This window comes from Falco cherrug, chromosome 4 (assembly GCF_023634085.1).
Source record: "Falco cherrug isolate bFalChe1 chromosome 4, bFalChe1.pri, whole genome shotgun sequence".
NCBI classification, from domain to species: Eukaryota; Metazoa; Chordata; class Aves; order Falconiformes; family Falconidae; genus Falco; species Falco cherrug.
The window spans coordinates 11,560,782-11,573,229 of record NC_073700.1 but is presented as its reverse complement, the minus strand read 5'-3'; the positions used below and the strand labels follow the sequence as shown (position 1 = coordinate 11,573,229).

At 44.6% G+C, this 12,448-nt stretch overlaps 1 protein-coding gene across 2 annotated transcripts in view; it reads left to right on the top strand.

Moving 5' to 3' along the window:
* The window catches only part of ABTB1 (ankyrin repeat and BTB domain containing 1), a 28,564-nt gene that overhangs the window by 10,949 nt on the left and 5,167 nt on the right, over positions 1-12,448 (top strand). For both annotated transcript variants that reach the window (XM_055709311.1, XM_055709312.1), the window contains 4 exons: positions 2,627-2,742; positions 8,168-8,266; positions 8,878-9,045; positions 12,059-12,259. In XM_055709311.1, the coding sequence (XP_055565286.1) occupies positions 2,627-2,742; positions 8,168-8,266; positions 8,878-9,045; positions 12,059-12,259 (584 nt within the window). The remainder of the gene's footprint in view (positions 1-2,626; positions 2,743-8,167; positions 8,267-8,877; positions 9,046-12,058; positions 12,260-12,448) is intronic.

Sequence of the window (12,448 nt, the reverse complement as noted above, 5' to 3'; positions counted from 1 at the left end):
GGACTTCAGTGTGAACGCTTGCTTATTTTCACCACGTGTGTATTGTGACTGTAACAAGAAAAAACTGTTGCAGTGTTTGGAAGAGCTCAGACAGGGTTTGTCCAGATTAAGCAGTAATCCTTCCTTTAGAAGTGGAGATATTTGACAGTAAATGTTCTGCAGTTATTTCTGCAAGTTTTAGGGGGAAAAATTTGAGAGCAAGGTTTGTGATGTTTGCTGTTGTAGTGGAGGCACTGGATGTACAGAATCTGTGGTTCTAGCTAGGCATGGCATTGGGAGGAGGATGTACAAGGCAGATATCAGTGTGGCATCATTTTGGAAAGGTTTGGGGGGTTTGTGGCTCTCATTTTTTGTGGTGCATTAGCTCAATTGAAAGAAAAGACTACAAAGAAATACTGAGTGTAAAACAAAGGCAGCTGATAAATTCGTAGGTGATGTTCAGTGTTATACAACTGAGCTAGATGGGGAAGGAAGACAAAATCTTCCGTTCTCAAATGTAGTTGGGTTATTCCCTGCAGCTACTTGCATTTTTTATGTTGCTGTTTTCAAAAAACCCTTCATTCCTACATCTCGCAAGAAAGCAATTGTCCCTGCTGCTTCCTTGCAGCCAACAGCTTATTCCTGTTCCGTCACTTTGATTTTTGTTGTTACTGTTAGGAGAGAGTTGCTTGTGATACCAGATGCTGTGCTTTTGGTTTTGAGAGATGCAGTGTCTGAAATGTCTCATGATAGATTTGCTTCTCAGACAAATCACTGCTCTTTCATGTCAGTGTGAAAATGCACAGATGCTTTGTAGATCCCAAGAGAGAAACCCTTTCTCTTGACTACTGCTTAAAACTTGCTGGGTCCATTAGCACTTACAGAGCCTGACTGATTTGGCAACTGTTACAATAGGCATTACACAAATATAAATGATTCCCTCTGCCATAAAGAATTTCTAATTGCACAGTGAGAAATTTCCTTCTCTCATGCTGGTCTGTAAGTGGACAGGGCTTTTTAAGAAAATGCACTCAGTCTTGTTTGTGTTGGTGCCAGGTCTCCTCTTGGCTTATGTACCCTCAAGTCATCTAGCTGAAGGTAGCGTTTAGTGCTGATAGAGCAGCCTGTCTCCTTGCTGGTGTAGTTCCATGTGTAGCAATGTTGATACCTGACTGTCTTGTATTGGTCAATTATTGTTCCCTTCCCAGTATCTTTCTGGGATATTCAGCCTATCTGAGGTACAGTGCTGGCATATCGGAAGGGTGCAGCAGTCATGTGGAGGAGGGGGTGGAGAACATCTTCTGTGGCACGTCGTGGTCTTGTTCTGCCCACGGCCCAGCGGAGTCATCTGATGGAGCTCATGTAATGCTGCACAAAATGTCAGAAAAAATGAGGTCTCAAGGTGGCGTGATTCACCTGTGAGGAGTCTTAATGTGGTGAATCATGCCTGTCAGAAATTCTTCTGAATGCTTCAGCTGTGGGGCCACTTAACTCTTTTGTCCTTGAGAGTTAACTCTGCATCTCCCTGGCTCCCAACAGCATCTCAAGCCTTCATCACCACAACCTGGCATTTTCCAGCGGTGCTCCATGTTTTTTCACGTGTTCCCTATGTGTCAGAGACTGTTGAATATCTTACATGCTGCAGTCTTCACCCCATTTTCATGCCGAGCTGAAAATAGCGGTGTTGTAATACAATAGCTGGGCATACTTTGGGCTGCTGCTCATTCGAAGTTGGCAGGGTTGGCTTCAATGAGCTCCACAGCAGCTTTGGTCATAGCAAGACCGCAAAAGTATGATTGTGTAGTTTGCTTCCCCTTTATTAGGCTGTTTAATTGTGTAGGCTGGTAGGGCAAGACAGGGAGACACACTAGGTCTGAAAAAGGCAAATGAAGTGCTGTCTCTGTATGGTTTATTTGATCTCTTTGGTGGCAGTGATGCTTATTTAATGTTTGCAAAGAACAGGCACACTCAGGAGTCCAGGTGTTCTGGGGATCTTTGCGCTTTGAGGATCTATAGGTAGAAAGTAGAGAACAGGCTTGGGTGCACAGAACTTACTACCTAAACAAGAATAAATCCTTGTGTTCCCTGGAGTGAAGTTAGGATGCCACAGCTGAGATGGGACCCATGAGAGCATGTGACAGAGCAGAGAGGCGGGGAAGCAGTTTTATTTTAACTAAATATTTCCTGGTATGGGCTTCACTTTAGGTCACACTGTCAGTGGCAGGGGTGGCAGCTGGGGAAGGCATCGTATGAGTGGCTTCTGCAGGGATCAGGGGCAGCCTGATCAATGGTCCTCAACTGTAATTGATGACACGGATTGCAGAGAGCGAGCTGGGCCTGAAATATACCTGTGGCAATTTTGTGTGCCACAGTTGATAGTCCAGCACAAGGAATTAAGCGGAGGTTGGAGCAGAGACTGCAATATATGCATCCACTTCCAGCCCTTCTCACCAGTTGTACTGAGGAGTGCTGTATGCATGTTTACATAGAAGAATCACGTGTGTTTTGCGGTAAAAGCTGAACAGCAGTAATACTTTTTCTGGAATGTCTGTCTTTTCTTTAAATGGGAGAGAATGTTTGTAGAGGAATTTAGGCATCTCTGCTCTTTTGTTGTTTTTTTTTTTTTTTTTTTTTTTGCTTCTTCCAGTCTCTTCCAAGCCAGGGACCTGTGTGAAAGTGCTGACGATTGAGCCCACAGGTAACTGCCGGCTGCAGGAAGATCTGGCTCTTCTAGCAGACTGCGCCCTGCCAGCTGAACTGCGGGTAGGGAGCAATTATACTACTTCTGGTCTCTGTGGGGCTGTGATATGTGTTCTGTTGCATTCTCTCCATTTGAGTTTAGTGCTTGCTTTGGTGGTGCTCCAAATACTGAAACCTTTTATTGCTTGGCAATGCTGTAGGATTGTTTAATGAGGCTGTCGATGCTGGTCCTTTCCCTTGGATTTTTACCCCAGCAGGTTTCTTGGTAAACAAAACCCTTGCCATGTGGTTGGTGGGGATTTCCCCATTGACTACAATGGGACAAGAGGTGGTCCCCAGCTCTTTTTCCTCCTCTCTGCCATCCTTCTTGAGTATCAGAACTGTTTTATCAGCAGGCGTTGTTACCCGAAGAGACACATAGATGGAAGGTGGCTTGCTGGGCTTGCTTACTAGGAGCTGACACCCTGCAGTGGAGAGGTGCTTTCAAACTCTGAAAATATTTCCAGCAGAAATGCAAGCCCCTCTGAAGTGAATGTAACTTGACTGACAATAGATTTGCTTTTCATAACTACGTCTTGTTAACCCTTAGAAATAGCCCACAGGTTGATGATAGCTATGTTAAAATACCATCAGTATTATTAGTTAGGCTCATATATGGAGATCTTTGCTCCCAGTTGCAGGAGAACAGGATAAATATTAGTGGTCTTCATTCTCCCTGCGTCTGTTGTTTTCTGTAGTATCAGTAGATTCACTTTGCTTTTATGTCTGTCCTTTTTTTCCTCTCGCTCAGACCAACCACTGAATTTAATAACGTGAACTCATTTCAGGTGGCTGCTGTGCCCAGAGGTTGAATGGCTGAGCGATGTAGCAAAGTTTATTGCCTTCTTTCTTTTTGTCCCCTGCCAAATAGACCTGCCTGGTGCAAAGAGCTTGTGTGTGTGTCTGTGCATGGATAAGGTTTCTTACCTGTAATAAGCCAGCATGTTTTCTGCTGACTTTTGGCAGACATACTTCTCTGAGTACTGAACACTTTACAGAGAGAGTTTCTCTCCATCAAGTTTCCATCTACCAATGCAGAAATCTTTCCTACATAACCTGCTTCCCCCAATTAACTGTGCATTTATTTGTGGCTTTCAGTATGCTTTTCTGTATGTTTGTAGGGTTTAAAGGGAGGTGATGCTATAAGTAAGCCCCAAACTTACCTCTGCAAGAACTATAAAGAGGGTCGTGGGCCCCAAAACAGTGAGATTTACAAAAATTCCTAAGTCACTTCTCAAATAAGAAGAATGCTTTCTATTTGATTGCTTGTCCCTAGACCTTGATGGCGTGCTCCTTTTGGGTTAGGTTTTTCTTCTCTAGGGTTAGAAACACTCTCCTTTTAATTCTTTCGTGCAGAATAGGGGCTAGAAGGAAAGTAAGAAAATTGGAATAATGTAATCATCTGACAGCACTGTGAATGCCTCTGTGAGCTGTTTTCTTGCAGTGTTCATAGATCAGAATAAAGGCAGTTACAGCAGCATTAGACTTATTATGGCTGTAAAAGTAAAGAGGGCATCGGCCCGTGCCTGTTCACTAAAGAATTTGTATGCCATGTACAAATTTGAGTGCTTTGTTTAAGCCTGATAAATTCTCAAAGATTCCCGTTTTTTGATCTCTAGGTCTTTTTCTTTGTTAACTTAAAATGAATATATGAAAAAAGCTCTTCACCCTATTGCCAGTTATATATCATCCTAATGTTTGCAAATTGTTAAATTCTGTGACTTTGGCATCTTTGCTGTGGGACAGAGGAACTGCACATCCTCCTTCTTGCAGGGTTTGATGCCATACGAGGAATAGGATACAAAGTATGTAACCTGAAATATCAGGGACAACTGAATAGTCGCGTACAAACATCTGTGTTCTCGGGAGAAACGTATGCTTTTCCCAGCCTATGCAGAGTAAAATAGGTATTTGGCTTCTGGATAAAAGCCAGCATTTCCAAAATTTGGCAAGAGACATTCTGAGCTGCTGTGTATTATATACAACTTTGTTTCACTATAGACAAATAATTTTCATGTTATGTCTTTGATACTTGAATGCTGCTGAAAACTCTGTGCATCCCAATTTCATAGTTCAGTAGTGTGTTATATGGCTAAAACAATAATTAACAATTGATATCCAATCATGGTTCATTATTAGTTTTTAGAGTGAGAACTATCTATTCCTTGAACTCTTAAACATGTTTATGATCTCAGTATCTTGTTCCTTATTCCTGCTTATACTTGAAAACCTTTTCTCATTCAGTGTTTGTTTTTGAAAGTATTGTTTCTATTTTGTTTTAAACTAGTAACGCCCAGAATTTTTCTGACTGCAACAGCTGCTGTTTTGGTTTGTCGCAATGAAATTTAGTGTGACGGATTTAAGTAAAATACCATCAGAAGCCAAGCAACTGTCAAAAAACATGTGGCTTTCCACTGTCTCTCTGCCTAGCTCTTCATCTCGTGTCTGCCAGGTGATGTTGTTGAGGTAGACATGCCAGGGCTTCCAGTGTATGAGACTGTAGGTACATCATTTCCTTGTAGCTGGTTTTTCATTATCTTTTAACCAAAATCTTATTTTCCAAACCAAGATGAAATCAGACTTAAAAGGATCAGTTTGCCATGAAATAAATAACCGTTCTCTCCATCTGTATTGACACTTGGTGTGGCTGCAAAGAAATGTGACCATTTGTCACTTCTGGGATAAAGCTGAATCTTGTAATGCATAGAAAGAAGTTGGAAACAAGTAGATGGGTTCCATCTTGTCTGTCTCTGCACCTGTGTAGCGTGGTTGTCCGTGACAGTTACTGCTGCCCTTTGCTGTGCCCATTTGGCAGAGGCAGATTAACTGAACTATTTACAACATGCTTCCAATTATTTATTATTTTTTTTTTGTCCAATCCACTTATATCTGGTTATGGGCTGGTAATCTTGTCTTGCATCGCTAACCCCTGTATTTTGTGCTATAATTTATTTACAGTTTTCTTGCTGAGATAATCTGGCTGAGGTACAAATTGCTGCCACTGATTTGTTTAGTATGTTTTTGCCTCCAGCAGCATGTCTATTTAAGTGCTAATAGCAAATCCAGGCGGCAAAGACATGGTCCTCCACATGTGATAGCTGGAAGATCCTGTCAACGTTCAAGCAGTCTTACGCTGTAGAGGTGTTGAGAATATTTCTGTATGGTGAATGAGTTACTGTGAATGTTTGCACCTCACAGGCTGGACTGTGTTGTGCTTCCTGGGGAACATACTTTGGTAACTGCTTTGCCTGGACAGAAGCATGCTAAGGAGGTTGCCTGAATGGGGAGGGGGGTGGGAGGAATGAGCCAGTTTTCTTCAGGGAGACCCTGAAAGGGAGATTAAATTCCTCAGGCGTGACAAGGGAGGAGAGTAGAAGTAGTAGAGACTTCAAAGGGGAGTAAAATGGAAAAATCTGCAAAGCCACTTCACACTGAATAGGAGAGACAAAGATGTGAACCTGCTTTTGTAGTAGGAAATGGAAATGACCTTGTAAAACTGAGCATCAGAGCAGCGACCAGACAAGGCTAGGAGCAGGAAACTGAGCCTGGAGGAGGTTGTAATTCAGGAGACAAACTCTGAGAGAAATAAAATTCCCATGTCCATTCCAGAGGGATGGATTCCTTTTAAAGATTTACATTTGGACAATGAAAGGGGAGCAAAGAAGGGATGTATGTAGGAGATGTGGAGTTTGTCTCAGTTAAAATTCTTGTGCTGCAAGGAGTGGTGTCTTATCAAAGCCTGTTTCTAGGTGGTGGGTTTTTTTACCTGTAATATGCCTGCAAAGTTGTAGCCTTGAAAGTGATGTCAGAATTACTAGTAGAGGCCCATGGCGTGGAGACAGCAGCAAGGCAAACAGAGCAGGCAGTTGGCTAGCCTGATACTGGTGTTTGTAATGTGATGCACCAGGGAGTGGGATGCAGATCCCCAGACTGAGGTTTGTTCAGTGCCTTGAAACATGAGACACAGAGCGAAACAGCAGCCTGGGGAATCTACAAATGGGACGATTTGATCTCATCTTCCATGCTGGAGGTGCCTTTTGTATTATACTCTATGAAAAGCAGGTAATAGATCAATTGGGCAGTGTCCTTTGAATTGCTGCATCCCTTCTGCATCAAGGAGTTTGCCGATGGGGAAAGGCTCACTGGAGAGAGGTGCTATGGGGAGGCAGCATTACTGCGACAGCATGTGTACGATTTGAATGTCACTGGGCTTACTCTCCTGTGGTTAGGAATCAGAAACGGCCAGATGTTGCTGTGGACAGGGAAAGAGCTTGGCAAATGGGTCCAAACTGCCATGTTCAGTGGTGGTATAAGCTTTTGCCAGCTTGGTGCCTTGCCACATCCTAGAACCTGTCTTGTGAGAGAAACCTCGCTGCATGTGAATTGAGCTTGGCTGAGAGCACCAACCCAGTGTGTATGCATCGGGCTGTGTCTTTTGTTTCGTTTGGGAGGGAGGAGTCATCTAGCTCTCAGTAAAGCTGAAAGTCGGTTGCTTTCTGTTAGGATAGAGGCAGGTGAGTTGGAAATGGTGCTTAGGTGGTCTGTGACTGGGAGACTGATCATCACAGCCAGCCCAGGGGTTTCCCAGGTGCAAACCTGGGATGTAACTTTCCTGGGTGAGAGACAGCAGTAATAAACCCGTTGGCCCAGGCAGCTCGGGGCCATATGTTTGGAAAGCAAGAAGCAGGGGAAACTTGTTTTCAGAGATTGTCTTGGTTACATGGCTGTGAAAGTAAACTTTTTTTTTTTTCCAGTTTAGTTGCCCTGTATATCGGACAAGGTGAAAGTGAAAATATTTGGAAGTGTCACTTTAAAATAACATAACGCCAACAGATTTTTTTTTTGTGTGTGTGTGTGCTCTGTCTTTGTTGGCACGAAGGACTGGGAGGAGGTGTGTTGGTGTTAAAATAATTCGCTAGAGTATTAATACTGCAACAACACTATCTTTGGCTGCAATTCAAATTAGAAATTTAAAACATGCTTTAGAAACGTTGGATTATTGAAGTGATGTGGTACTTGTAGCCAAACCGTTTCAAACTGGTGTGTACATCTATGTAATCTATATGTCACCTGTACATCTACACAGTAAAGGGCTAGTCCTAAGCTCTAGTATGCTTATGATACCCCGTACATGAAGTAATCTTTGCCTCCTCTTGGTTATCTGCCTTGTTAGGTGGCACGGAAATGCTTTCTAGAGGTGTATGGAGGGTCAGGGAGTTTTCATGGATAAGGGAGGCAGCTGTAACTTGAGCCAGGAATACCTCTATCAGGAGTGCAAAGATTTCTTCACGCTGAATTCTGTGCTCAGATGATCTTTTGGTGCTCTGCACTGTGCTGAGGGAATTGATGGGTGACTGCTTCTGGGAAGACCAAGAAGTCCAAACTTGGGACGCTAGGCATGATTAAAGCATGGATCTTAAAGGTGGGGTTTTCTGGTTTCTTTTCCTAGGTTGGTTTTGGGGAGTTGCCATTTGACAGCACTGACAACTTTAACAGTTGTCCTGATGTGTGTTTCCGAGTGGCAGATTACAACTTTTTGTGTCATAAGGTATGTGCTTGTGCTATATACTTCATTCTTCTCCCTTCTTGCCATGGGTCTAGTCTACCTGTCTTCCCCCACTCATCCGGTGCTGGATACACTGCAGAAGCAGCATTGCTTCATCAGCTGGGACATCAAAAGTCCTGTTGCGGCTGGAAACTATATTTAAAGCGTTTAACAAAACAGAAAACTCTGCCTTTCTTGCAGAGGTGAGGGGATATATTTATGGATTCAGCTACAGCATTCACAGCTACAAAATCTCCTGCTGCTGGCTTGTGAGTTCAGTGTCCAGAGAAGGGAATTCGATCTGCAAGGAAACAGCAGTAAGAACGGATTTTGAGATCCAACCTTCAATTCAAACTCCTGCCCTAATGCCATGCTACTTTTGAATCTCTTAAGTTTACAGATTGGTGGGTTTTTTTTGTTCTGAGGGTAGGCATGGATAGGAATAAGGTATGGAAAAATGTTGGAGATGCAGCTTCAAAACATAGGGAGAGTCAGAGTTACAGGGTCTGAACTTACAAAATACCTTTGAGCTGCTCTGATGGCTGGCTGGTAGTGCTGTTTGGTTCGGTGCAGTGAGAAGGACGCTAGTGTTTTGGTCTTTCTTCCCTCTCCAGGCTTTTTTCTGTGGTCGCAGTGATTATTTCAAAGCCCTTCTTGAAGACCATTTCAGTGAGAGTGAGGAGCTGCAGACACAGCCCAGCATCCCTGTGGTGACTCTCCATAACATCTCAGAAGACATCTTCATTCGGGTGCTCTACTACATCTACAGTGACGATACAGAGGTGAGGCCAGCCATGGAGCCTTTCCTCCTGGGATGCTTAATTCTGGAGGTGTTCACAGCAGTGTTTTCCCATAGCGTCTGAAATTGTTGTGCATGTGGTTTCTTAAATCCCACTGCCCTACTCCGCTACCTCGCTTCTCAGGAGCCCACATACCTGGGACATGTTGTTAGCCGGGTATGAATCTAGTTTACGTGCATGAAATTTGGGAAGCAAATCCTTAGGCTTTCACCCTGTAATAAAAATTTGGAAATTAGGTTGCATATTGTATGTTAGTGTGATAAATGCAGGATTTTGCAGATTTCCCTCTTGGGCTCTGTGGAAGGATAAGGTGAGCAGCTGCCAGTAGATGGCAGATTGAACACATTTGGAGATGTGGAAAGGTTGAGAGATTCTGCTTATTTTCTCTTGGCATCATAGCCTACTTTTCCATTTGCAGCAAGTCATTATTTCCACTGTTATTTATTGCTGGGGTGGGCAAAGATTCCACTGGGGAACCAACACCTTGCTGTGCTCAGTATTGCAAGCAGTAACAAAATGGCACTAACACACCTAGTTTTCAGCCTAATGGACGGTGCAGCAAATCTCAGCCTTTAAGCAGCTTCCTGCTTCGGTTTTGTGGCAAATGCTTTCAGCAGGTCTAGCTACAAGATGCCAGAACACATTCTGGCATTAAGGCACTGATCAGAGATGCTGCTGCACCTGCCACTGTCACTTCTCCCAAGCAGTATTTGTGCTCTGGGTTAGGTGCCACATACAGAGAATGCAGGCAGCTGTGACCTTGTTTCTGCTGATCTGTTCACCTCCGGGTAGCAGCGGGGAATGTGCGGTCGGGAGAGATGTATTTATCAGGCAGCAAGGGCAGAAATGCCATTGGTATGCCAGAGGGCAGATGCTTCACTTGTCTGCACTTCTTTCCTCAGCCATGCGTTGAAAGGGCGGGTGGAGAGGGGAAGAAGCATGCTGGGGTTGTGAAGATCCTCCTGACCTTGTAACCGCACTGCAGCATGACCCCGTTCCCTTGCACCTTTCCACTCTGCCTGCCCTCCTTGTGATGGCTCACGGGAAGTGTTTCCCAAGCAGCCGTCCCTTTCCAAGGGGTGTCTCAGCTGCCCTGTCTGGACTTGGAGCAGGACAACAACAACAATGTGTAGGAGCCGAAAGGCTCTTTTTTTGTATCTTTTCTGTGTAGAATGGTACGTAGGTTGCATTTCAAACTGAGCAGCCAGGATATGAGCTTCTGCAGAGAGTTCACCTATCAGGAAAAACTACCAGGAAAAATGGTCAGGAGAGCAGGAATGTAGCTCGTGCTCCACACTTAAATGTGGACTGTTTTTCCTGCCCTGGATTTCTCCAGCCAAGTGTCAGCACTTCCAATTCAGTGTTTCTTTTTCCAAAGGATTTATGTGTCTGTCCATACAGTAGTGACTACTTGCAGTTGGAGGTTAGAGTGTGTGCAGAGGACAAAGGATTCCAGGCAGAGAGAGAAGTTTCTGATCGAAATACTTGTGTGGGCGCAATGGGAGCTTTTGGAGGAATGTTTGCCGGATTTGTCCTTGATCAAGCAGTTGGGAGCTGCTGCCACCAATACTGCTGACTCGAATGCCTCCAACTTGTGAGGTCCCTAGAGCTTATGAAAGGACAAAGCAGCACTTGATTAATAACCCCAAGAGCTCTGTTACACCACTATGGCACTACAGCACTCATGGTGTGCCCCTAATACAACTTGTATCCTTCTGCACAGCTGTTGCAGGGTGTTATACAACTGGGACATTTGCTGTGAGCAGCCTCTCCAAACACTGGTGTGGACAGCTGTAGGGGAAGAAATAATCAGCCTCTTGCAGTTGTCAGGGTGAGCAACCACATGTGTAGATGTGGACAGCTGTGCTTTTGGTGCTGACCAGTTACGAGGGCAGTGGACCACACCAGTTACCATTCCTTGGTCTAGTATGGCTTGGTCTCTAAATGTAGGTGATCTCGCCTCCTCCACAGCCAGGGTATGCTGCATCCTGCATATTCACCGTTCAAACGGATGTGGGTAACTGTGGTCTTTGCAATTCACGTTAGCAGGAACAGAATTGTGCAGCGAGAGGCTCTAGTTCCAGGTTAGTGACGCAGATGGCTGACTAAAATAGGTTTTGCCCAGCCAGGGGGGAGAGACTTGAGTGAAGCTGGAGGTGGTGTCTCCAACATTATCTACAGCATTTTTTCATCCTCAGATCACTTGCAAGGGACAAAAGTACCCAAGAGCGAAATGGGAGGGTGGTTCTCTAGCTCAAGAGCCTGAAAATGTTAAAGGCCGTTCCACAACAGTGTGAGCTTGAGCATCTGGTGCATGAATTCAGTTTAGTTTGAATGCCTGTTAGAGCTCCAGTAGTATTTGATGTGTGGGGTCTATTCCCCACTTAGTTGGGCCTCACCTACAGTTTTATTTGGCGTGGAATTTTCTGTCCTTTGTTGTATCCCTGTACGGGGAGGTTGTGCTGGCTGAGTTAGCAGAGCCAGTTTGAGGAAGGAGCTTCAGGGAATTTTGCATGTTCTTCCCAAAATGTCCAGCAGTACAAAATGGGAGGAAAATCCTAGTGGGGACGAGGTGCTGCGTTCTACCAGCCTGTTCCATTTGTCTCTTTGAAGGGCTTTCATTACCTCTTGTAAAAGCTACCTCCTTCCACCGCCCCGCTGATCATTCCTTAGCAGCCAGCCTTCAGTTGCACTTCAGTGTTTCCCCATTGCTTTGTGCTTACTGGCGGGGTTAGCTGTAGCAAGGTAAACTTCTTGCTTTGTGCTGAGCAAGCTGCCTCTGCAGCATTTTAGACTCATCTGTGGTAACTGAGGGGAAGATTTAGCCCTGAAAGATTGAGCTCCTGTTTCTCCATAGTGCTGTTAACACTTGTCCGGTAACGGGCCAAACGACACTTTAGGGAATCTCTGCTAAAACACAAGAGAAGGCGTAAGTTTGCCTAAGACAAGTGAAGTGGGTAGGACTGGACAGTAATTCTCCACTTTCCGTTGCCAGCTGTCCCCGGAAAACGCCTATGACGTGCTGTGCGTGGCAGATATGTACCTGCTGCCTGGGCTCAAGCGTCTTTGTGGCCGGACCTTGGCTCAGATCCTGGATGAAGATAACATTGTCAGCATCTGGAGGATTGCAAAGCTGTTTCAGCTGACCCGACTGGAGGACCAGTGCACAGAGTACATGGCAAAGATCATCGAGAAGGTAGCAGAAACACTCCCCACCGCGCTTACCACATGCGCCTGTGACTGTAACTGCACAGTGAGTCATAGATACAACAGGTTTAATGGTTATACTTCAGTCTGTAACACATGGCTGCCCACTCTGGTTTAATGTGCTTCCTGAAAATGAGCAGCGGTTAAGTAACAAATCACATGGTGAGTTAGAGCAGAG